This window comes from Rutilus rutilus, assembly GCF_951802725.1.
Source record: "Rutilus rutilus genome assembly, chromosome: 13".
NCBI classification, from domain to species: Eukaryota; Metazoa; Chordata; class Actinopteri; order Cypriniformes; family Leuciscidae; genus Rutilus; species Rutilus rutilus.
Genome location: NC_140218.1, coordinates 25,083,886 through 25,110,643, shown reverse-complemented (window position 1 = coordinate 25,110,643; position 26,758 = coordinate 25,083,886). Strand labels below are relative to the sequence as shown.

Here is a 26,758-nt window from a genome sequence, read left to right as displayed (position 1 = left end):
GGGTTTTCATTTTGTCACATCTACAAAAAGCAGGCCATGGTGCTCAGACAGAGACAAAAATAGATGAGATGTGACAGCTCTCGCACGGAAGAGAGAATGAACACAAACTGAGGGTAGGCTTGAGAATTGTAACGACACAAGAAAGTGAGCAATTATATGTACATTATTAATAACTCATGGTACAGTATAAATGAAGAAAGAGGAAGAGGAAACCGGCAAAATAAAAAGAAAACAATCTAGCTGATAAGTTTATTGACAGCCCCCTTGACAGCTGGCTTCCTGTTGTAGTGCTGCGAAAGATTACTGGATAATCTGCCCATTGAAGGACCATATTCTGTATTTGTGAGCTGAAGGTTTGCGGCTTATATACACAAACTATTTGCACACAATAAGAATTGAAGTTGTTCAAATAATTGAATTGAATTGCAGTGTGCACTGCAGTATGCATTCTGTTTGATACATGAGAATTATGTTGCAAGATGTGCAGTTAAAGTCTAGAGTTGTTTTTTCTGGGAAACTAAAGTGAACACCAGTCATTTGGACTTGGTGGCTGGTGATGAAGGGTGAAATAAAATGGCTGGCTTAATAACCACAGTAAATTAATTGTAGTGCAATCCATTGCCTGTAAAAAAAAGAAAAAAAAGAAAAGAATATATGAAGCAAACTGTCAGTGTTCATGGAAATACTAAGGACATAACCATGGCAAAAATAAAAAGAGACCTTCATCCTTGATCTGAGGCTGCATGGTTTCCTTGAGGTCCTCTGCTCAGCCGTATTTTCTTCTCCTTTAGCGAGCGCAGGAAAATAGCTAAGACGGAACAATGAGTCAAAAGTGAAATTTCAGAGGACGCTTAACGCATTTATTGAATGAATAAAAGATGACCTCTCACCATCAGTATCCTGCCCAGGTCTTTTTCTGCCTGTTTCATGGTTGTTGTTCTCCTTCTCCTCTTGCTCCATTGGTCTGCTCCCAAGATCAGTGATCTTCAAAAAAGATCAGTGACCACAAAAAAAGTCATATCAGAAAACCTCAAGTAAAGCTGCATGCAATATAATGACATAACATTAATTCAGTGCTGAGTTTACCTGTCCTCCAGCTTTAAGCGGCTCCATAACCACAACTGGAAGGCAAAACAGATCGATTAAACACAGTCGGATTCAACTTAAACTGACCAATGAGAGTGAAGCTTTACCTGGTTGGAGGGAAAGGGTTAATGACGGGATTTTCTTGTTCTCTGAGCTGAAAGAGGTTTCAGTGGCTTGAGATGTTTCACCTTGCTTTACCTCTTCCTGTTCTTTACATCTTTCTTGAGCTTCCTCCTGCTGTGTAAACATCACAGTCAGTTTTATTTTTATACTCATTAATACAGACATATATGGACACCTGCACATAAAAAATATCATGGTCACAAAATGGACATGTTTGAGGGAACAAATGAATAAAATGTGGTTGTATACATTTTGTGCAGGGCTCCATGAACAAGCACAGCACAGAGAAATGTTAGTTACAGTATATAACATAAACAGGAAGTTAATATTGAGTAACTGACATTTTAGAAATTTAGTTTATTTGTTCTAAATAGTTCTAAACCAAGCCAAAGCAGAAATAACCTTTTCATGTTGCCGAGCAGGGACCACTAGTCGTGCAAGATCCTATATATGCCCCTTCCTCAAGGCTTGATACATATAGTGAGCTATTGCCATCTTGTTCTAGCTAACTGAAGCAGCTTTTCTTAACCAGTTAGCACTGTGCTAAGCTGTAAGGTTACGGTGTTAGCTTGCTTCCAGAAAGAAAACTGAAGAGAAACGTTTCATTTGTTGTGATATTGTGGTCTAGCTGAGCTAACTGGGCAAAGCTGTTAGCTTGCAAACCGAAGACAGAAACTGTAAAAAGAAAAAAAGCTTTAGCTTTGGTAATATAATGTGATGTGCAATTTATAATTAATGGCATGGCATGGACAATGGAATGGCTTTACTGAGGAGGTTTTTATGCATCATTTGAAGTCTACCTGTGTATTATTATCTGCTGTCTGCTGGTCACTTTGAGGGCTCGATGGACATTGAGACGACGATGAAAGTGTAGCAGGTGGTGAGGAAGACAGAGACGAAGATGCGTCGCTCTGTGAGTGCGTTTTCTCTTTCTCTTGGCTTTTTGAGCGTCCTGACTCGGACAGGTCCAGCGGCGCTTCCTCTTCCTCCGCTCTTAAATTCTCGCCAAAAATCCTCTCTGACTGCGCGGCCAAGGCTCTCCACTGGGGCGGCGCTATACTTCTGTCCCTTTCTGGGACTTCTGTCACTTTCTTTTCTCTACTCTCTACATGTTCTGGGAGGTTTCTGCGGGACCAGGGCCGCGGGCCGCCAGGCGTTGAGCCGTGCGAGCGAGACTGGAGGGCGCTGCTTGGTGGGACCAGTTTAGGGAAACGTAGTATGCTTGAGCTTAAAAATGGGCTCTGGCTTGAATTACCCGCTATCCCACTACTAACACCAGAGCCGGGCGCTTCTACTGTTACCCAGTCAGTGGATTCAGAGAGTGGCCATGGGATAGACAGGCCACCGGTCTTGATCGGAAGCGGCCGGTAGGGGACGGGGGTGTGGATATGTTGCCGGCTGCTACGTTCCTCAGAGGCAGCAGAAGAAAAAATAGGATTGTTCTTCAGTAGTCTAAGAGGAGATGGGACAAGAGGAGACAAAGGGGAATGTCGGTGCTCCACCGAGTCCACGCTGGCAGGTCTGTGGACACATGAGAAGCATTAAGATGGGTCACAATCTTTTGTCTGTTTCCAGTGTCAACGCGTCGGTTTCGTCTGCCTGTCTCACCTCCTTTCAGTGCCGTGTTCGTTCCCCCATCTCACAGGGCTTGAGGTGGGCAACATGGCCTTATTAGATTCCTGAGAGAAACACACATTTCAGCAACCAACGAGACACAACGGAACAGAAAGAAACAAGATTTTTGATGAAACAGCCAACTTGAAACCACAAAAACAGTATTTGAAGAACAAATTATTGCTTACAAATGAAAACGCCTTGCCCCAGCTTTGCATTAATCTGTGTTCAGATGAGTTTTCTGTTTAGAAAAAGGATTTTACAGATGTTTTCATCAGTACAGTTGGGAACATGCAAAGAATGTTTGCCAGTACCAGGCAAACTTCCTACACTGTATATACAGTCAAACCAAAATGTATTCAGACACCTTCAACATTTCTTATCACAGTTTATTCGCTATAGTTTAGAAAATGGTAATCAAATATGACAAGAACTCAGAGTTATCAAATCAGATGATATTTCACTGGTTTAGTCTCACAAATGAATTAGGTTGAATAGCTATCAGCTGTTAAATTTAAGTACACAATTAGATAATACCAATTTAGGTCAACCAATTACCAAGCAATGTTTAATTTCGTTCAGTTTGTGGTGTAAAAAGGTCCCATTAGAAAAAATAAAATAAAAACCTTAAAGGCAGGTTTTTTCTAAAAAAAAAAAATCCAAATTTGTTTAAACTTTCTTTATATACCAATACATAATAAAAATGTAAGTACTCTGAAAAAGAGAGTATAAAAATCGAGTGTCTGTAGTCCTCTCAGGGCGCAATAAACACAGCTACTTATTTCCATTCGGAACGAATGAAATGATTGGCTGGGCGACTGTCACTTTCCCTCGCTACCATGGCTACCACCCCTGCCGCTACAGGAGCTGCCCACATGCGCGCGCCCGTTTGACTCGAGGAGGGGAAGAGGCACGGAAGCTAGGAAGAATCACAATAATGGCAGAGAAAGAGTCCCCAGTACCTGCATATACAGTCAGCGAAGGCAAACAAGGCAAAAAAAGGAACTAGTAAGGTAGAAAGGTAGGCTACTTGTCACCGGAGTGTAACGTTAGTCCTCATCAGAGCCAACAGTGCTTTCATTGTGGAAGCTCTTACATGCAAAACACCGTATATGTTATGAATCTTACACGAAATTCACCTTCATCACAGTGTAACTGATGGTAATGGGAAACCGTGTATCAATGCAACCTGTTTTTAGCTTTGCCTTATGTTACTAGCTCGTTACCGAATCCAACTCAATATATTTTAAACTTTACCAGTATCGATATGCAGGGTTGCCAACTTTGGGACTTTGGCTGGAGTGAGACTCTGTAAAACTTCAGTGCGTGTGCGCGCGGAGAAATTTTTTGGCAACCCTAACCCTAATTTTAAAAATGTCAGTCCTTGTTTACTTAGTATAAACCCTGATTTATGGGAGAAAAAAAAAGAAGAAAAAAAAATGAATAGAATGGAAACGTGTTTTCAAAATGTACAATTAATTGATTGATTGCACTATAAAAAAATTAAGATAGAGGTGATTAAATAACAGACATGTAAAACAACAACATCAAAACAATAAGAAATCTCAAAACGAAAGGGACACATATTAGTTACTCCACCTCCCCAGAAAACCACAACACACAAGTTTTACACATTAGGCCTTGTGCCACAGTTGCAGTTTGGCCTGCTTTCACCACCTCTGAGGCTCGTATCTGAAGCAGGGTTCAATCCGTTCATTGCGTCTGTCACGTGACAAATGAACGAAAGACTCGGAAGGTAAAATAATTATTTATGTTCCCTGTAAATTATTTTTGACTGCATTATAATGATTTCTTAATTCAGAATATGATAAAGACTGCGTAGGTGGATGTGTTCGGGGAATTTGGCTGTTAAAAGTATAACATTTAAAGCCCCTTAAATGAACGAAATGACAGTCTGTTCCTGGTGTCAGTCTTGTTTAGGCCAATAACTGAAAAGGTTCGCTCAGCATCCGCATTTGACTGTGGCAGGCTCAACACAATCTGGGCAACCTTTGATCATTTAGGGAATTTTAAAATGCCACTTGCCCGATTTGCCAAAACATAATTTTTACCATGAGCCTATTTTTATTGAGCAAATAGCTAGCCCACATAACGCACGTCAGACAACGTTCGCAACTATAGTTGAGTACTCTCGGCACACAGACTGATTAGGCAAGGCTACGAATGTAGTGAAAGGCACACGATTTTATTATCTGCTTACCTTGATTGTCTTGCAAACTTTCAAACGCGCATCAGTGGCTCCGACTCCGAACCTATGCTCTGAACTCTCTCTGAACTTCTCACACGCAACTGACGTATCAGGTGCAAGGTTTTCAGCGAATCAACGATCAGAGAATACTGCACTGAGAACGTTGTAGGCAGATGTTACAGCTGTGTGCCTTAAACTCCTCTCTTGTCATTAATACGCTGTGGCCTAGTATAGTCATCAACAGAAAATTAACTGATTGAGAGGGGAGAAACATGGATTTTGGCGTGACATTTCTTACGTGTGCGTGAGAGCGTGAGATTGATGCTGAAAGCGTGAGTGTCACGCCAGATGCGTGAGAGTTGGCAACCCTGGAAATGCTAGCTTGATAGTGAGTACTAACAGCTATGTTAGTTGTTTATATTCATAATGATAAAGTTAGGTATTTTATTACATGTGATTCTGACATGATGTCACTACATGCACTGCGCTCCTCTCCGCTCGGCGCTGGCAAACGCGTCCTCCAGCTTAGCGGTCGGCATCGCGCGTTCATGTGTTTTGGGGGCGTGGCTTTGGAAGGAGCCCAGAAGGGAGGGGGTGGGAGTGAATGGAAATAAGTAGCTGTGTTTATTGCAGTCCTGAGAGGACTAGAGACACTCGATATTTATACTCTCTTTTTCAGAGTACTTACATTTTAATTATGTATTGGTATATAAAGACAGTTTAAACAAATTTGGGAAAAAGTTTTTTAGAAAAATCCTGCCTACCCTGCCTTTAAGCAAAACATGGTCAGGTCAAAGTGTCTGAATAATTTTTGGTCCCAAAGAGACTAAGAATTGTAATGTTTCCAAACTTTTGACCGGTACTGTATAGCAGTGGTTCTCAATTCCAGTCCTCGTGACCCACTGCTCTGCACATTTTGTATGTCTCCCTTATTTAACACACCTGAACCAGATCATCAGCTCATTAGGAGAGACTCCATGAACTGAACTGAGTGAGTCAGATAAGAGAGACATACAAAATGTGCAGAGCAGTGGGTCACGAGGACTGGAATTGAGAACCACTGCTGTATAGTATATAGCATTGGTTTTCATATATGTCAGAAATGTCTACTGTAACTTACCCTGACTGTCAGTCGGGCTGTTGAGCGTCTCTTGTTTGACAGTCGCTGCAGGCACAGTGGCGTCCCCTGGTGGAGGTTTGCTGGACTTCAGCCCGGAGGTCAGTTGAGTCACAGCAGCTGCTGCTGTGTCAGGTGACATCTTGATCTCTGGGGTGATTGTGTCCTCTGGATGACCATTCTGCCAACTGAAAGGTAAAGGAGGAAGTTTGTATTTTCATGCATGACTATTGTATGCAATACATGATCGCAAGGCAAAGTGACCATTTGGTGCAGACCGGAGTATGTTGGCTAGTGTTGCATAACTACCTGAACTTTCCCATGAAAAACAACAGGAAATGCTTGCACACAAATGCCAAGGATGCATGCCAAGAACTCACTTCGATTGATCCCTCAAGCCCTTCAGCTCCTCTCTCAGTCTGTCATTTTCTTTCTTTAGAGCATTCATCTCACTCACTACAGCAGTGAACAAACAGGAATATCTTTAATATTAATACATTCCTCTGTGAAAAACTCCATAACAATAAAGTAAAAACTATAAGGGGGGACTGACCCATGAATGTTGTGGTTTTATAATATTTTAAACATTTTATCATGTTTGTTTGTCACATTTATACAGTCAAATCAAAAATTATTCAGACACCAGATATAATTTTTTATATATTTTTTTACTAGTGGGTGCAGGACACTATAGTTCATTTATGTAAGGGAAGATAGCAAAATAAAGTAAACTGTGACATATTATACCCAAAAATTCTTCATACAGTGGACTACCAGTAAAATTTATACAAATTTGGGACCAAAAATGATCCAGACACTTTGACCTGACCATGTTTTGCTTAAGTGTTTTTTCTTTCATTTCTAATGGGACCTTTTTACACCACAGACTGAACAATATTAAACATTGCTTGGTAATTGGTTGACTTAAATTGGTATTATCTAATTGTGTACTTAAATTTAACAGCTGACAGCTATTCAACCTAATTCATTTGAGAGACAGTCTAACAGAAGGATGGCCAAAACCAGTGAAATACATGGTTCGAATTACGTGGGAGCCAGTGGGAGCTGAGCTCCCATAGAGAGAGGATTAGCTCCCATGAAAGCAGTAAAATCATACACCTGTGGGGGTCTCTAAAAATCATCAGCACCATTATTTTAAATTACAAATAAAGCACCTTTTCCTTCAGACTACTGTAGCGTGACTTAAAAGATAGGACAAGATGCCAAACACATGGATCTCGCGGGATCTCATATCGTCATCACACTACATCCTTATGCTTCGCTTTCTGCCAGGTCTTTTACTGACTTTTCTCAACTCACAGAAGTGACGTTAACATCCGATATAGCAGTAGCATAACCCATCAGGCAAGTGTTATTTTAACATAGGCGTAATTTGCGGGTGGGACATGTCCCCACCACTTTTTGCTAAGGTCGATATTGTCCCCACCACTTTTGAAACATCTCGCGGCACTAATATACCAATACAAATAAATAAAACATCTTCAGTTAACTAGCAGAGGATTCATTTAGTTCGTTTGTTAAATAAGAGGCGATCTAGCGCTGAAATGTGTTGTTTTTTAAATCAAGTGATCAAAGTGCTCGTTGCCGCTGCGATCAGTGGCGCGGATACTGTGTTCTCTTGTGGCTCGCACACAGTCTTCACTCGGACGCGCGCTTCAATCCGTTCTGGAGAGACTCTCTATTCGTTCCGGTGAAATTACAAAACAAAATGCACACAAACGTGTCCTTGCCTGATATACAACCACTGATAAACATAATCGGTTTTGATGAGAAAAAAAAAAACCTATACAAGTGCGGATTAGAACCCAGACCCTCTAACACGCTTGGCAAAAGTTCTGCCACTGGACCACTTAAAGGGTTACTTCAGGATTTAGCATTAAGCTTTGTATTAGTAGAAAACCTGTAGTATTTTCGAATTACCATGCTTTCCACCCTCATATCCCTCCTGAGACAAGAGATTTATGCATTTTTTGTCTGGAAAAAATCCTCCGATGACGCAAAAATCGTCATTTTGCGTCATCGGAGGATTTTCTGGCCAGAGGCTAAAGACTACAGGCAGTAGAAGGCGTTGTTCCGCAGGTTTTCAGCCCGCCCATACAGGGTGGGATCTCACTCACAGAATGTACACACAGTCAGTCTTTCTTTGGAAGCTAAGCTAGCAGGCTCTTGTTCTGTGGAGAAAGCTGAATAGTAGGAGAAAGCTGAGTAAGTAACCATCCTCCTTTTCCTGGACTTGTCCGGCGGGCGAGATCGTTCAATATGTCCGGGATTCAGCTTTTGCTTTCTGCGGTCGCCATTCATTGTTTACATGCACACCTTTCAATCTAACTGAATTCATTCCGATTGGTGAATTTGAATGTAGTGTTTACATGAACGCTAAACAAGTGATCGTTTGATGTGCGTTTTACCATTGCTAAGAAAAATTCCCGCTCCTCCGTGAGAGATGCGAGACCCGGCGCGTCTCAGTAATCACGCCACCGGCCTCGCGCTGTTCTCCCGCGGCCGTCAGCCTCGTCCTGCTCGCCACAGTAAACATGATGAATGAATGGCGACTGTAGAACGCAAAAGCAGAATCCCAGACATTTTGGACGATCTCTAAATCCCTCGCAAACTCATCACGTAGGCTAGCTTTGTTGTTTACAACTGCGCACTCTTACCGGTAGGCGTGGCCTCCAAAGGCAGCGAAGCAAGTGCATTCTGGGAGTTGTTGTCTTTCATCCACATAAGCCAACAATACATTTTCTGGCTTTTCTCAGTCTAGAAAGCTCCAAATTCAAAAATTTCTTCACATTTCTTCTACTTAAATGACCTATTTTAAATACACATTCATCTTCCCAGAGGTGAAGTATCCCTTTAAGTACATGCTTAAAGTTGTCGGATCTATTTATTCAACCAAATGTACTATTTAAACTGAATTGTGTTAGCAAAGCTTTTTTATTAAACATTTTTATTTATTTACATTAGTAAGCTACACCGTGCCTGCTCATAGGCTACTTTTTTTCCCTTTTTTAAAGAGACCCCTACAAAGATGAAATCATAATTCGAACCCTGGTGAAATATCAACTGATTTGAAAACTCTGAGTTATTGTCCTATTTTAATACCATTTTCTAAACTATAGCGAATAAACTGTGATAATGTGAGAAATGTTGTAGGTGTCTGAATAAATTTTGGTTTGACTGTATATACAGTTGAACCCAAAAGTCTGACCTTTAATTAACATGGTCAATGCAGTGTTATTTTAGTATTCTTTTTTTATATATTTTCAGTTTTCATTTTAGTTTCAATTTTAATCATTTTAAGTCCTTCGACAAACTTCAACTCTAACGTTTTAGATATAATATTTATATTTGTTTTTTATATTGGTTTTAACAGTTTTAGTTAACAATAACAACACTGGGTCAATGACACTATTTCTTCTTCACTTAAAGGCTCTATTTATAGCTCACCCAGTAAAGAGATGTGCTGTAGACTCTGGAGCTGAGAGTTTTCATATTCCTGTTGTCTTTTTTTAGCCACGTCCTGAGTGACTGTACACCTGTCACACAATCCGGCCCGCAACCTGAGGAATGACAAGACACGTCCAGTGTAGGCAGCGGTATGCGAGATTACATTTACGAATGAACTCTCACAAACCTGTTCTCCAGCTGTTTGATGTTCTCAGTGAGAATCCGCTGCTGTTCTCTCATCTGCTGGTTCCTGTTGAAAAGTTCTTCCATGCGCTTTGTATCGCTACAACAGAACGCACATAAAACATTAATGACATGGACGTCAAATTGATGTCAGTCGATTTTAGCTTGAAATATATGGTAATGGTATTCACACTCACATATTCTTTTTATTTGTCAGCTCCAGTACTTTCTCCTGCCACACTGTAGAGAGAGAGAAACATACATAGTGAATCTGGACAACTGGAGTGTGAAGTGCTGGATGGCACAAAGGAAAGCAGTGGAGGCAGTTATGATTTTACAAGTGTTTAAATATCATGTTCAGGTCCTTTTTTTTTGCTTTTTATTTATTTATTTTTTACACTTTTTAGGCATTAAAGGGATAGTTCACTTTGAAATTAAATGTTGGTATGTTTTAGCTTACCTCAAGGGCATCCAAGATGTAGGTGTCTATGTTTCCGCAGTAGTTTAAATTTTGATATTTTTAGGTCAAACCGTTCTTGTCTGTCAGTCATATAATGCAGGTCTATGGTCACCACCTCAAAGAGCATGCACAGAGAAGTCCAAATTAAACAATTCCCCATCGTAAGTACACATTGATGGCCTAAGACACGAAACGAGCGGTTTGTGTGAGAAAACGAACAGTATTTATATCGTGTTTACCTCTTGTACACAACCACGTCCAAGTGATCTGAGGGCGCACGAGCTTCCTGGTGTGTGACGTGTGCACGCGTTCTGGCTTAGTCTGCGCAAGTGCCGGAAAGCGCTTGATTGTGTACAAGAGGTAAAAACGATATAAATACTGTTCGTTTTCTCACACAAACCGCTCGTTTCATGTCTTAGGCCATCAATGTGTACTTACGATGGGGAATTGTTTAATTTGGACTCTGTGCATGCTCTTCAGAATGAATAAATTGTTGTTTATTGTTTCGATATTTTTTGCAGTTATTGTTGTATTGTGTTTTTGTTTGCTGTTGTGTTGCTCTCTATAAAACTAATTGCGTTAGTTACTTTTTATGGAAAGTGATGTTACGTTACTTTTGCGTGCCTTTTTCTCACTTGGGCTGGGCTTGCTTGTTTGTTTTGTAACAACAACAACAACAAAAAATCTATTTTAGGCAAATGTAAAGACCCTATCAGACCAAAAGTGAAATGAACAAGCCTCAGGCTGAAGGAAATGCAAATTCACGGCTGTACAGTAGATGGCGCAGCTCAAACAAACCAAAATAAGCTGTGCTGCTATTCTGGATTAAAGAAGAATAGGACGCAGGAGAAGAAAGTTCAAAACTCTTACTTCAGCAACAAAAAAATGAAACAAATGTGATGTAGTTCATTTTTGCTTACATGTACGGTTGTAATGGATCATCGAAGGTCAGCAGCAAAGACATTGGTTACTAAAGTGAGATTAAATACATAAAGTATATTTGTGTAATTGAACAGATTTAATTATTGCAATGTTAGCGTAATAGTTTGCAGTCACATTTTTTATTAATTTTGAGGAACACTGGATCTGTTTTTATGCAAACGAGATGAGAAAATGCTCACATTAATGTAGAACTACAATAAGCATCATGTTTATCAACGTCTCCTCACTTCCGATTTCTCTCAACATGGAGTCAGGAGAGGTGTCAGTCAATAAATGGGAAAACAAAGTAGCTTGCGTTACTTATTTGAACTCAGATATTTTGTTGTAAATTTAAATGTAATGCGCCCCAACACTGGATGCATGGAAGCAACACTCTCACAGAAGTCACTGTCAAACTAAGAAGCTCTCTATTGGTCTATGAGGTGAATTTGAACATGAGCAAAATCTGCGTTGGGAACTTTTTCGCCCTCACACGAAACTCCCAATTGCGAAGATTCCTATTGCGAAATCTGGATTTCGCAGAGAACTGTAAATGACGCCACACCTTGGGCCCTATCTTGCACCCAGCGCAATTGACTTTGTACACCGACGCATGTATCATTCCTATTTTGCACCCGCGCAAAGCGGACTTTTCCCTCCACAGATGCACGTCGGTTAACTAAGAAATACACTTGCGCTCCCCGGGGCGGTTCAGCGCAAAGAGGAGGCGTGTTCCGGCGCAAACGTTCCCTCATGCTATTTTACAGGTTTAGAAAACAATTCCGCCACTGACCGGAAAAAAAACTGTTTAAAGTCAGTGGCGCGTTGCGCATGTTATTCATATGCTATTTTAAAGGCGCATGCTTGGCCTTAATCAATGTAGCGTGTGCACAACGCGCATACACTTTGATTCTCTCATCTACACACAGACGCAGCAGTTATCATTTTTGCAAATCATACATTATTACGATAGATAGATAGATAGATAGATAGACATTTTATTATAAAAGCATACATGTAGCTTACACATTTACCCAAATTATCATATGCCTGTTTAACCGAAGTTAATTTGGGTGTGTTTCTCCATCCCCAACGTCCCTGACGAGAACGTCGGTCTCCTCGGCCTTGAACCACTCCTGTCGTGCGCCTGGCAAATCCGCCGTTATAATAGGAATCCGCTTTAGAACAAGCGCGCCTGCTCTTAAAGGTGAGATGACGCTCTGATTGGTTTATTTCACGTTACGCCCAAACCACACCTATGAATAATGAAGCTACTTCAGACCAACCCCTTTTAGATTTGCGCCAGGCGCAAGAGTCATTTATCCCGGCGGGAAAATATCAACAGCGCCAAGACCCGCCCACAAAGTTACTTGCGCTTTGACACTTGCGTTTCAGATTGTTAAAATAGGGCCCCTTATCTTTTTTTGTAGTGATGTAAAGATGTTTTTACTGTTGATTGTTGCTGTTAAGGAAGTTTGTGAAATGTGCATCTATATTAAACCGAGTTTTTTGACCATATTTTGTGTCAGTAATACAGATATAGTCATGCATGTTTTGGTGGAATCTCAGTCAAGATTGTTCAAGACAAAAAAAGGAGGGCGGTCTTACCGTCTAACTCATGGTCATGGACCTCCCGCAGTTTCTGCAGGAGCTCAGAGAAGCTCTCCACAGCCATGCTGGTGTTCCTGCACACCTGCCACTTGACTCGTCTTCCTACGGATAGGGATAGGAAGGGGACAAAATTAGAAAACTATAAACAAGAGGCAGATTTGTTCAATCAAATCTTGATTAGAGAACAATTGGTGCCAGTTCACATTCTGCCGTTGCCCTGGGTGAACTTTTGAATTTATACCAAGGCTATTAAAGGCTGGTCTTGCTAAACCGGTTTTGCAAGGTGAGCACTGTAGGCCTAACTTTATTTGTGTATGCATTTATGAGTGTGTGTAAATGAGAGAGTGAGAGAGTAAGAAATAAGGAGAGATGGCTTTTTCACAACATGTGTGTGAGCTAACACTAAAAAAACAAACAGGATCTGGACGTTTATTTATGACCCATGTAATGCGCCGAAGGGTTCAATTCGACACTTACACTAACACTAACATCTACATATAACATTCACCTTATTTTTCTTGACCTGTGCTATCTACAAACATCCACTCGTTCGTCTCATAAATGACTGCTTCAAAAACATTTACCAGAGCACTGAAACTAAACGATTCCTGACGGTTGTCATGATTGACGTAAAAGCTTAGTCACATAGAATGATTGCAATGTGCTGAAATGTGAATACATAATTGATATATTCACTATTGTTCAAAAGATTGGGGTCAGTACATGACCCATCAAAGTGACATTTATAATGTTGCAAAAGATTTCTATTTAAAATAAATTACGGTTTACTAAAGTTTTTTTATTTATTTATCAAAGAATCCAGAAAAAAAGTATGGTTTCCACAAAAAGTATTTTGCTGCGCACACCGGTTTTCAACATTAATAATAATAATAATAATAGCATATTAGAATGATTTCTGAAGGATCATGTGACACTGAAGACTGGAGTAATGATGCTAAAAATACACCTTTGCATCACAGGAATAAATTACATTTTAAAATATGCTCAAATAGAAATCAGTTCTTTTAAATTGTAATAATATTTCAAAATATTTCTGTTTTAACTGTATTTTTAATCAAATAAATGCAGCCTTGATGAGCATAAGAGACTTTCAGAAGTTACCGACCCCAAACTTTTGAATGGCGCTGTATATGAATACTATGACAGTCAAAACAGACACTTAGTTTAGGCTAGGCACTGTAAATGATGCCAGATACAAACATTTTCCTGCACTGTAAGTTTTAAGTACAATCAACTTGGAAGTTTAAGTCATTTCAACTTAAATGACATTAAACTGACTTAATAACTAATGAGTTAAAGCAATGTAAAAGCATACGTTGTCATAACTTATTGATCATATCATTTTTTACAGTGTAGGAGTGCATAACTTGTCTTAAAACTGATTGCAAACAAGCACATTTTCTGAGTGCAGGGTGTTTAATTTCGAATGCAAAGTGGGAAATGTGCAGCAAAACTTCAAAGAAACATCTAAATACATTACGATAGCTAGTTACAGGTTTTCACCCCGTCTGCAAGACTTCTGCTTGCAGAGATACACAACCTGCTGCTGAGGGCTCTTGAGAGGGTGTGGTTACACCCCCCCCCCTCCACCCTTCCCCCATACAATCGTTTTTGCATTTTGATCTGAGTGATTTTCGCCTGCTCCTTCACTCTCTCTACATGTCAGGATATGTTAGCTAACAGTTGTGAACGTTACAGCAGCGGGAGCAAGAGGGAACCTGTCTCTCAGATCTGCAAACTTCACATTTCACACACACATCTACACACACACATACACACGCTAATGTTTTAAACCCACTGCTTTGAGCTGACTTTGCAAATATGATTACTAAAAGATTTTGCAAACACAAACAGGTGATAAAGATTAGATCTGAGCTCTGACTCTCAGTGCCCTTGACATTTTGGGGTCAGAGGTCATACATGGTGTCACTAAAAAGTGGCATATTACATATTACATGTAAATGGATCTAAAACACAAAATCAGTCAGTTAGTCAGCAAGATGTGAAGGTGGATTCTGAGCAGGCCTGAGGCATAATGATAATATTATCAATGTACATTGATTGGTGGATCAGGTCTGGCATTACGCAATCACTGGCTATGATTTTGCTTGGTTTTTGTTTTTTTGGCATTTGATGGATGTTTGTGTTGTACATGCTTTACATGCTGAAGTCAACTGAGGAATATCAGTTTAAAATCACATGGTATATAACCATGGGCATGACAATCAAAATATGAGAGAGAGAGAGAGAGAGAGAGAGAGAGAGAGAGAGAGAGAGAGGAAGTTGCAAGCAAAATGTTTAACTTTGTGAACATGTACTGAGGTTATGATACAAAGTTAACCGACACATTTTTATTAGCATTCAATTATTACTTTTTAATAGTTTTGTTTATAAAAGATTCTCGTTTATCATAAAATACCTGTGATTATTAATATTCTCAATATTCCAGTTAATAGGAAACAGAAAAACACATGAAACAATAATGTTAATAAGAAAATTAGATAGACGCAGATGGAATTAAACGCAATACTACGACCAGATGAATTCATATCACTGATCAAATAAAGAAGAAATATTAAGTCACTCCACCCAACTGAAATAGCTTGAATGGGTGACCGTGTTTCATCTGAAAATATATGGGTGTGAAATTATGTGTTGCGTTATTGATGACTGATCACATCATGCAATAGAGCAATAAATATCTACCAAAAACACATGACATCTGATCGATACAGTGTGTTCAGGAGAAATGAGTTCACTCACCCCGTGCCACCTTGTGGACGTGAATCACGTCACCTGCCAATCACGCGATGCTGTCGGCCTTCTCGTCACACCAGTGTCCTCCGGAGCCCCTCGGAGAGTTACATCGGATGGAAAACTATTGGGAATAAGAAAGACATACAGAGGAAAGGTAAAGAAGAGTTTCTAATACGCCCTGCGCTCCTCTCCTCCCGCTCCTCCCCACTGACGAGGAGAACAGGTTTGAGCAGTTCCTCGCGGCGGCACACAAACACCAGTTCTCCCCTGGATAAACCGGTCCTGCTGAAATCCCACTAAACCTGCCCGACCACAAAAAAAAAAAAAAAAACCCTCAGAAGGATATAGAGAACCTTTAGACACACAAAGCCGCTTTATTCTGCTTTGATTTGCTCTTTCAATCTCAAGGAACCAGAGGCCTTTACTCAACTTTATTGCCGAGGCATGAAAACATTTATTGTGTTTATTTACTATGTACATTCCCTGGTGTCTTTTTAAATCCTCATATTTTATGACAATAATTATCAAACTGAATGATCTGTATCAAGACGTCGTTTGTTGCTTTGCAAAACATTGAAGCAGCATTTGGGGTTCCTAAGATTCCTCCATACACTCTTTTTAAGGTGACTAAAATGTCCTAATGTGCACCTTTAGAAAAATGAATGGTGGTTTTACCATAGTAGCTAGTGTAAAACCAATGATATTTGGAGTAAAAGCAAAGTAACCACATTTAACCATGGTTGTACTACAGTAACGATAGTTAATTTACACTCACTGGCCACTTTATTAGGTACACCTGTTGAACTGCTCGTTAACACATATCTAATCAGCCAATAACATGGAAGCAATTCAATGCATTTAGATAGGTCGAGATGATCTGCTGAAGTTGAAACTAAGCAGATGGGGAAGAAAGGTGATTTAAGTGACTTTGAACGTGGCATGCCTGTTGGTGGCAGATAGGCTGGTCTGTATTTCAGAAAGTGCTGATCTAGTGGGATTTTCACGCACAACCATCTCAAGGGTTTGCAGAGAATGATCTGAGAAAGAGAAAATATCCAGTGAGTGGCAGTTCTCTGGGAGAATATGCCTTGTTGAAGCCAGAGGTCAGAGAAGAATGGATAGACTGGTTCCAGCTGATAGAAAGGCAACAGTAACTCAAATAACCACTAGTTACAACCGAGGTCTGCAGAAGAGCATCTCTGAACACACAACACATCAAACCTTGAAGCAGATGGGCTACAGCAGAAAACCACACTGGTGCCACTCCTGTCAGCTAAGAACAGGAAACTAAGGCTACAATTCACAATGACTCACCCAAATTGGACAATAGAAGATTGGAAAAACGTTGCCTGGTCTGAGTCTCGATTTCTGCTACAACATTTAGATGGTAAGGACAGAATTTGGCCTGAACAACATGAAAGCATGAATCAGGCTGCTGGTGGTGGTATAATGGTGTGATGATATTTTCTTGGCACACTTTTGGCCTCTTAGTACCAATTGAGGATCGTTTACGAGGCATAAAGCATAAAGACCGAGATGAGAGAGGAAAAGAAGAAAAACAATTTATTGGTCCGGTTCCCAAAATGCACTGCCATCCGGTCCTCCACCAGCTGGGTGAACCTCCCCATCATAGAGGACGGCAGCAGGCTCCGGCCCACGGTGAATGGCGGCGACTCCTCCGCTCCCTCACGGACGGCAGCCGTCCCTCCAGAACCCAGGCGGCCGGCAACGAGTTAGTCCGTCCCCCCCGGAAACTCACTCCAGCGCACCACCTCGAGCATCCAAGGCGGCAGACTCTGCACAGCCATGCTCGACGGCACCGCGGATTCCCCACAGCGGCAAGGGCTCTATGACAGCGCGTTCCTTCTTCCTCCCGGGTTTCGGCACCAACTTAGCAAGGTATGTTGATAAGGAAAGACGGAGGCGGGAACCGGCAAACGTTCACAACAATTTGAATATATCAAAATAAACAAAGCACAAAACGAAAGTTAAAGGGAACGCCCCTCACGGACGACTGCCGCACACATTAACAAAACATAACGTAAAATAGTCCAGGCCTGGTCCTCTCTCGTCCTTCACTGTCGTCGCTCCCCCTTTAATGCCTCCGAAACTCCTCCGTGAGATAACAAGGCTGCGGGTGACGCTCATTATCAATCGCCACTAGCTGCTATAAATGTATTATATCAGTAATCTGATAACATGTAGCACAGGACAGGGTTCTATCGATGGGTTGTTGGTTGGATGGAGGTTGATCAAAATGTGAGCTTACAGTCATTTGTGAGAAAAGGGTGGGTTTAATCAGACTAAATGATTGGAGAAGTCTGACATGCATCACCAGAGAGAAGGTCGAGGTACTAAAATAAAAAATTATATGGTCAGTAGCATGCATTTACAAAATATATAAGTTGAATTTTCATTTCATGCCTTCTTAAAATATATAGGCCTATATTGCTTTTGTGTACTGTAGTAAAACAGGTTTTTGGCGCATGGTTTACATTCCACAAATTAATCATGCTTTCAGTCTAACCCTGGGTTTTCTATATTATTACTATGGTTTTACTTTAACTAAGGTTACTTAAGTAAAACCATTATGAAAATGTGCCTAATATGGTTTTACTACAAATAACATTGTGGCAAGCAGGGCGGGGCTGAGAGCCGTGAGAGAAGGGCGTGAGGCTCTCAGTTCCATCTACCCATGTTTAAACCCTCTAGTTTCCACAGATTTCCCAACCAAAATCAGTACAAAAAATGTATGCATACTCTATTTGGTGCTGCGCATAAGCTTCAAGGTAGAGACACACTTTATGTATCCTGGCAGATGCATTTAAAGTTAGGGCTCGCAACTCTCAGTACTCCACAACAAAGAGTCCGGAGTGTTGAGGCTGAAATAAACTTGGGTCTATAGGAGAATTAACAGACCAGGTCACCTTTATGCTTATTAAATATGATGGACCAGCAGGGCTCTGGTCCAGCATGAGGTATTCATTAATGCAGCAAGACAGATGCTGGTAATGTCTGTCCGTTGAAGTCAGAGAGCTGTGGGTCTCCTCCTGAATGAGAACACATAGAGGACAGCAATAGAGTCATGTGCTGCTTATAGCACACTGTTTCACAATATACTAAATCAGCTCTATGTTCCATCTTTATAATAATAATAATAATAATAATAATAATAATGCATTTTATTTAAGGCACCTTTCAAATCACTCAGGGTCACCATACATCATGTAGCAGCAACAATAACAATATTAAAACAAGAGACAAGAGTAAATAACAATGGCAATAAAATAAACGATAAATAAGGGGAGAGCAACAATTACAAAAATAGTACTTTATTTAATTTGGAGAATATAACAAACCATAACAACATAACTTAGAACAAATCATGTCTGTTTATGGCGGGATAGGCAAATTACTATTTAATCACATATATTAATGATTTATAGAGGGCCATAGAAAGCAACTAGGTCACAACAATCTTCAAAGCAAATCTAGCAAACTGGTTTCTCTGGGTTCATAGAGCAACAAAATATGCTACAGTATATAACTGTAGTGCTCAGAGATGTGATTTGCTTTATGTCCACTGTGGGGTGTAATAGCGCATGTTTTAAGTCTATTGGCCTATGAGATTTACCCAGGAGCCATTCATCATTATTCACATATGATAATGAATAAGGTTAGGGATTGCCTTTAAATATCGCCTTATATTGTAATAAGTCTGCAAAATTATTACAGCAAGTACAGCAAATTACTGGGTGTGTAATTACTTGTCATGACTTGAAGTTGAGTTGTGTGTTTAAAAATGCACTGGATACCCTTTCCTGCTAATAACAAGTTTGTTAAAACGCACAGGCACAGATGCTAGACATGGGACATACCATTTTTTGTTGTTGTTGTTGTTGTTGCTACTAATAATAGTTAATCACTCTAATAATAGAGTGATGCCCCTTAACGAAACAATTCAAATTTCTAAATTACTTTTAAATGACTGATTAATGTATGTCATTAACAATTTCAAAAAACTAAGAATTTAGTTTTTACCTTTTAAATTTGATTAATAACATGACAATCATTCAACAGTAAAATATGTAGCAGGGTCTCCTGGGGGCCCCTCATAGTAAGTGGGAGCTGTCCTGAGACCACTATCTTTATGATGACCCTGGGACAACAACTGCCTCAGCCAATCAACGTTTATGATGTCATCATCGCAGAACACCTCTGCCAAGTGCCAACAAGCGCACAAGTTACAAGGTAAGACCAACGGCTTTTTACATTCTCCCATTAATTAACATCAGTCTTCTACTACGGCTGATGATGTTAAAATTCATATTTGTTTTTAGCATTTTTCCACCATCGAAGTAATAATGTTAACAGTAACATTAGCTTGCATTGGTGAGTTAACTGGCAGTTGCCAGCCAAAATTTATCAGCATCGCTGACGTTCGCGTCGTACTGACTATTCAGCTCGGTCAGACAGTACAGCGCAATTCACTGCGAGATCCAGGGAGAGACATTTGAATTAGCTGATTTATTCTGTTACATGATGTTGTCCTCAGACATATTAATATATGGACCTCAAGTCAACACTCCAGATCAATAACATATAATAAAATGTGCTCCAAAAATTGCTTCCCTCATGATATAACCTCACAGTAGACCTATCTGTAAAATCATATTTATAATAAGTCTTTTATCATTGCTTCTGTATTTAGGCTACAGGACACCAAGTGGCAATAAGAGCACACAATGGAAGGGATGATTTTTACTTTAATCATGTTTTATTTTTAACATGTTTTCAAATCTAACACAATGTATACCTTGCTGGCGGTTGGGCGAGAGGCTGCTTCTTTGTAAGCTACAAGAGAAGCAACTTCTCAGCATTTTGTTATAAACATACATTTGCAATGTTATCAGATTGGCATTTTACATTTTATTGATTTGACAATAAAACATTTTATTTTTATTGATTTATTGACAATTCTATTGTTCATGAAAACCCACTGTGCTTGCAAAATGTGTCATCTATTAATTATTCTTCATCTTTGTAGATGTTAAGGCATTAAGGTCTCCAAAATAAAAGGCCAAAGTTCACAATAGGAAGTGTGGGGCCATATAATACACAAGTGGAAAACTCTAAACTTTAATGGAGGACAACAAGGTTTCTGACGAGGTAACTTAATATCCTTATAGCAAGCTATATAAATTCTTACAATTATTTCCCGTCCACTTACTCTACCACCAAAACAAACAACCATGGCCTCTGACTAGCATTTAGCCTTCAAATTTGTTTTGAAGTTCTGCATGCGCTTCACAAAGACATTTCTTTGCTAGTCAGATGCTGAAAAACACTGAAATACATATAAACAAACTGGGAAATGAACCCCAGAATGCATAAAAATAAATAACATGCTTTGTGTGTTGGCTCTTGTCTAGCACCAAAACATGCCTCCAACATCTGGGCATTTTGTACCTTTAAGGTCCAGTCTAGAACAGGACTGATGATAATTACAACATTTCTATTAGACTCAAAATATAAAGCAGTTCAATACTTTTACCTCACATTTTTCCTTGAAATTTTCAGGTCATGGATTCCATATGTAATGTCCTTAGCAAGCTAAGTGTAATTTTACCAGCAATAATTTGAATTATATTATACAGTATATATAATTGATTTGAAGCATTTTCATTTCTTCAACTCTGAGGAAAATATTTTATAAATCAGGATCGCCCAGGTGTTGTGCATGTAAATGATCAGTGTGGATTCTCATGTAGATTCTATTTTATTTGTCTTTATACAAAAATCTTAGTTATCTGCCAAATCACCACTTCCAAATGTTTCTATTTTATGTAACAATGTGTCCTAGACACCACAAAACCCATGAAAGTTAACAAATCTGACTAAAATGTTATGCTAGCATCTTAAGTATGTTAAGATTAACATATTACAACATTCAAGGCAAAATGCAACAAAAATATTTTTATTACATGCTCAAATTATGAATAAAAAAGATTGACACCGTGATGAGCTTTATCTCACATAAGTTTTTTCATGTCCCTGAGTGTCACAGAGTGGCAGTGCCAAGCAGTTGCTCAATACTGGTGGTAGGTATCTATTGTTTTGTTTACTATATTGATATCAGTCATCTAATGGGCTAAAATCTACTATAAGGGCCAAATTAGGTAAAATGGCAGTACCTACCCTTTATTAACACTGTTGCCTCATTAAGTCCTTTTACAGCTCTGATCGATTTCTAACCAACTGCCTCACAACTCACACTATTTACAGTATACAGACTCACTCTTGCACAGTCATGCTCACATGACTCGAGTACTCCTCTCTGTAGATTAGCTTTGTTACGAGGACGCAACAACTGGATTACAGTTTTGACTGACATGGGTATGAGTAGATGATGACCAAAGTATTTATTTAAAAATGAACTGTTGGAGTTGGATGTTAGTGGTGATTGTGATTTTGTTGATTACAGTGCATTTGCAGCTTCAAGGGGAGTGAAAGGAGAGTGGGACATTAAAACCACAAAACACAATTTGCAAACCGATTCCGTGTCATGTGGTATCCACACACTAGCAGTAAGTTAATTTCTGCTACCCAGCGTAAATCACTGCAGGCATGTGTCAACCAATTGAATTTAAACCTATTATCATATAATCTACCCTTGTACATTGATATATTAAAGCGCCAATACTTGTCTGATTATGTATTTAGTGACAAATATCCTTTTTGTGACAACATCATGTTACAGAATAAATCAGTGATGACTTTAGGTCAACATATTAATATGATGGTCTGAGGACAACATCATGTAACAGAATAAATCCATAAAATAATAAATTAATCATTATTTTACCAAAAATCCATAAATCATAAATCTAAAACAAATATGAATTTTAACATCATCAGCCGTAGTAGAAGACTGATGTTAATTAATAGGAGAATGTAAAAAGCTGTTGGTCTTACCTTGTAACTTGTGCGCTTTGGCAGAGGTTTTTTTTTTCTTTTTTTTTTGGGCAGACTCGACGGGGGGCACACGGTGATGACATCATAAACGTTGATTGGCTGAGGCAGTTGTTGTCCCAGGGTCATCATAAAGATATTGGTCTCAGGACAGCTCCCACTTGGCAAAATAGGACACACACACACACACACACAGGCCTGGGATTCCATAGGATCACTCCAGCACGACCATCAATGTCTCGGGCCAGATAAGACTTCAAAGAATGAGACAGATTTACAAGACATGGTGAATCTCCCTTTAAAAAATACTGCTGCATAAATGTTTATGTAACTCAAAAGACATCCAACACTGCAGAAACAAGCTCAGTCATCATAAAATAGCAACTCGCATGAAAGAACAATGGGCTACCTGTGTTTTGCGAACAAAGCAACAATGGGATCCAAATTACTCAGTCCACTAGTGAAAATGTTTACATTTTGCATCATACAAATGCAATTAAAGACTTTAATTTACTATTATCAGCATATTTGAGTGAAGTAAATCTTAATATTAGTACAAAAAATATACATAATATATACTATTAATGACGTAAAATTAGGTTCATCTTCATTTTGTTTTTACGATAATAGCACTCGAGCTACATGAACTTCATAAGATTGTACAGAGTACAAAAGATTTGTCGAATCACATGATGTTATTATTTTATTAGTGAATAAGAAATAGTGCATAATCTAAAAAAAATTCTAAATCCAAATTCTTTCTTTAAATCACAGTGCAAGTGATAAAACAACCTGAATCAGCATTTCTTGCAAGAGGAGTCATCATGTTGTGGCTGTACTTTCGCAGTTTTAACGCAATTCTGTGGTCAGTCACTAGAGGGCGCTGTGTAATTGACCTCTACAGTAATTCACCTGTACGGAAATCACACATGCTGGTCTACCAAAACAAATGGCCAATCTATACTCAAAATTAATGTGTCTTAACATTTTTATCACGTATTGCGGAGATGCTGGCTATAAACAAACACACTCACACACACATAAATGATTTCCCATTGGAAGCTGGGATGTTGTTTCTGCTCTTAAACTACTTTTGATAATCTCAACAGTATGTCTTTAAACCTGCCAGTACAGGAGGGATGGAAACCAGGACCGTTGCCGTTTAACAGCATATGGCATATCCAGATCGCTCTGTTCCGCTACGGAGCAAAGGAATGGATGTGTCTTGATCATTTGTCTGTAGTGTTGCCAGAAAACAACATGATGGAGCAGTCAGTCAGTCCAAAACCCGATACCGTCCAAGCCCACCCAGAGACTCCACTTACAGTGACATCAAACAAGAACGAGAGAGGAAGGGGAGAGCGAAAGAAAGATACAGGACCGGGGTCGGGAACAGGGGAGCTTTGGTTTCCAATCCCCAAAGAATACTGTAATCTTAACACAGAGATTCACAAGTCACCATTTCTTCGTTTCTAATGATGGAAAATTACTGTAGCATAAATAGATATATTTCACGTTATGTGTAAATGTAAGCCCATATCCTAAATCATTAGAACTTTTGTTTGGACATGCCATAGATTTAAAATCTTTTAATCTGTCACATGCTCGAGCAAAATTCAGTGCGTTTTCCAGGTCACAGGTGACCTCACCGATCCAGACGGTCTGTGTTTGCCCTTCAGAGGCTGCGCTTGAGTATCATGTGCTGGTGGCTGTGTGGAAGCCATAATGACATAAAATAGTGTAAACCAGAAATATCTAGTGCAAAACATGTGCTAAGCTCTTAGAAAATGTAAGCTTTGTATTTCTTTTGGTTTCATATGGTTTTAAATGACTTTTATACCACTTTCGAGAAAAGTTTCAATTTAATAATCTAAAAACGTCATTTGGTTTTGAAGTAATAACATATATCCTCACACATTGAATACATGTGAGTGTAGGCTACACATCTAAATCATTCTTTTCAAAAATGTTTTTATTATTGTTGAAGATAAAAAGTATTATTTATAAATATCATGAATTATTAATGAAAAAATATCACTAAATATCCATGGAGTCGCACCACATGACATCTTAAATCCTGAATACATGTAAGTGTACACATCTTAATAATTATTTCCAAAAATGTTTTTTTTTACTAATATCACATCTGATGAATTCATGAATAACACACTTCTGTGGAGTTGGACCAATGGACCATTTCTATTGCATTTCCCCCTGCAATTTAGTCATATATCAGGGCTTTGTTTCAGCAGACAAAAGTTTTATAAATATTAATAAACAATGAAATATTTCTAAGAAATAACATTTCGGCCCACTTAATTCCATTCTTTCATTGAAGCTTTTTTCCTCATTATGATATCAAGACAGTATCACCCTGGCATTTTTTACTTTATTTTGATTAAATATTAAAATTTTAATTAATTAAAATAATAATAAATATATGTTGATCATAGACTGGATTTTTTATGCATTTCTAATGTATTTTTGAATAAATTAACAGGTTGGCATGTCAATTTTTTTTTTTATCATGTCATTGACCCATAAATGTTTGCCCAACTTGTCAAGCATTGGTACCCAAACCCCACTGAACATAATGAAGTGACTACACTTTAACAGTCACACCCTGTAGACAAATACTGAAGCGGTCTAAATGACTACAGGCTGTAGAGAGAGAGAGAATGCTGACGTGTGGCAGGTGGCAATAACTTACGCTATGTAAGATGAGCGCCCACGTGCACATGCACACACTCATTCCGGTTTAGAGGTGGGGGGAAGCTGGTGGGTCTCTTTTCACGGAACTGACACAGGAAGTTCTGTGGCACGGAGAGGAAGTTGATTAAAACAGAACACAAAAACACCCCCTCCTGATTCCTGTGTCCCAGGACATGTCTCTACCCACACGACAGGTCACTACGTCCATCTCCGCCCCATAGACCACTAGACACGTCATCTCTCAGTGTGCGTGCATCTGAAACAGAAACAGAACATTAAGACATTTGTATGCTTACGTAAAAGGAATAATTCACACAAATGCTATTCCATTTTCTTCCTTCCACGGAACAAAAAAAAAAATGTATGTCCAAGTTTTAAAGTCAAAGATAAAGGAACTGTAAAAAAAATGATTTTCAAATATAATACCACAACAGGTAATGTGAAACATGCCCAGGACCATTTCAGGACATTAAAGAATGGCAAGAGAGGTTTAGAGCTCCACCCTAACCCATAAATAACTGACTGTCCATATCCATCTTCATCTGGACTAATAGGGATGACGAGAGATGGTCTGATGAGCACAGAAAGGTAGACTGAGAAAGAGGGAGGTTCAGATTTACATCCATCACAGCGTATTTTCAGCTCTCCTGTAGGAGCACTAGATGGAGTGGTGAGGGGAGGCTGAGCAGAGGGCAGCGTGTGACCTTTGACCCCAGCACCTCTTCAATATAAACTTTATTAGCTTGCTGCAAAATGTGTGTGTTTGAATCTGTTGAGGCTTGTCTTGGTTCCTCCTGCAACTGAACTCTTGAAACAAACTGATTCACTCACTGGCTAAAACCCCCTTACACATTGAGGATTTATACAGATGTCTATGAATATGATTCATCACATGCACAAAAATGCATAAGAACATGTAGACGTTGTAAAGACTAATGAAGGGAAATCAACAAACATAACACATACCCATCAGTGAAAGCTCATAAGATTTGATTAGTGCTCAAGAATGCGGCGTCCCATATCTCACCCGGCTAACCCTCATCTGGCCCCATTGGTTGTCAGCATGGCCATTCATCCTCAGCCCAGCCAATCGGCTGCGGTGCCAGTGCAGCCCTCTGCCAATCGCAGCTCAGGAAGCCTTGACAGTGAGGGAGACGCTCATATGTGTTTATGGCCTCCTGCCTCTATGACAGAACACAGAACCCTTCAGAGAAAAATAAAGCAATTAGCCAATTACACCACACAGGCCTATTAAAAACCAAACATCCCAGTGTTTTCTTACCCTTTGTACACAGCGATAAGACGGAGCGAACGCATCATGTCCCATGGAGAGAGGGAAAAGTGATGGTTATGAAAAGAGCGGTAGGGAAGATTAGACGTATTTGCAGGGAGTCTCTCTTTATTTGAGAGAAGACAAATGAACTGAACTCTCAGTAACTCTTCGACTCCTGAGAAAGAGATGTGGAAAAATTAAGTGGAAAAACCAGTGCAGGAGAAACTGCTG

The 26,758-nt window shown here is 39.4% G+C and overlaps 1 protein-coding gene across 1 annotated transcript in view; it reads right to left on the bottom strand.

The window, feature by feature from the left end:
- The window catches only part of rbbp8l (retinoblastoma binding protein 8-like), a 25,714-nt gene extending 418 nt beyond the window's left edge, over nt 1–25,296 (bottom strand). Inside the window, exons 1-16 of the mRNA XM_084427595.1 lie at nt 25,253–25,296; nt 15,577–15,691; nt 12,790–12,894; nt 9,998–10,040; nt 9,805–9,900; nt 9,618–9,730; nt 6,530–6,605; nt 6,153–6,337; nt 3,012–3,064; nt 2,818–2,888; nt 2,010–2,730; nt 1,194–1,323; nt 1,087–1,121; nt 891–984; nt 721–808; nt 1–622 (exon numbers count right to left, since the gene is read on the bottom strand). The exon at nt 1–622 is cut by the window's left edge and continues 418 nt beyond it. Coding sequence (XP_084283721.1) covers nt 723–808; nt 891–984; nt 1,087–1,121; nt 1,194–1,323; nt 2,010–2,730; nt 2,818–2,888; nt 3,012–3,064; nt 6,153–6,337; nt 6,530–6,605; nt 9,618–9,730; nt 9,805–9,900; nt 9,998–10,040; nt 12,790–12,856 — 1,770 coding nt within the window. The 5' untranslated portion in view covers nt 12,857–12,894; nt 15,577–15,691; nt 25,253–25,296 and the 3' untranslated portion in view covers nt 1–622; nt 721–722. The remainder of the gene's footprint in view (nt 623–720; nt 809–890; nt 985–1,086; nt 1,122–1,193; nt 1,324–2,009; nt 2,731–2,817; nt 2,889–3,011; nt 3,065–6,152; nt 6,338–6,529; nt 6,606–9,617; nt 9,731–9,804; nt 9,901–9,997; nt 10,041–12,789; nt 12,895–15,576; nt 15,692–25,252) is intronic.
- Nucleotides 25,297–26,758: the final 1,462 nt, after the last annotated feature.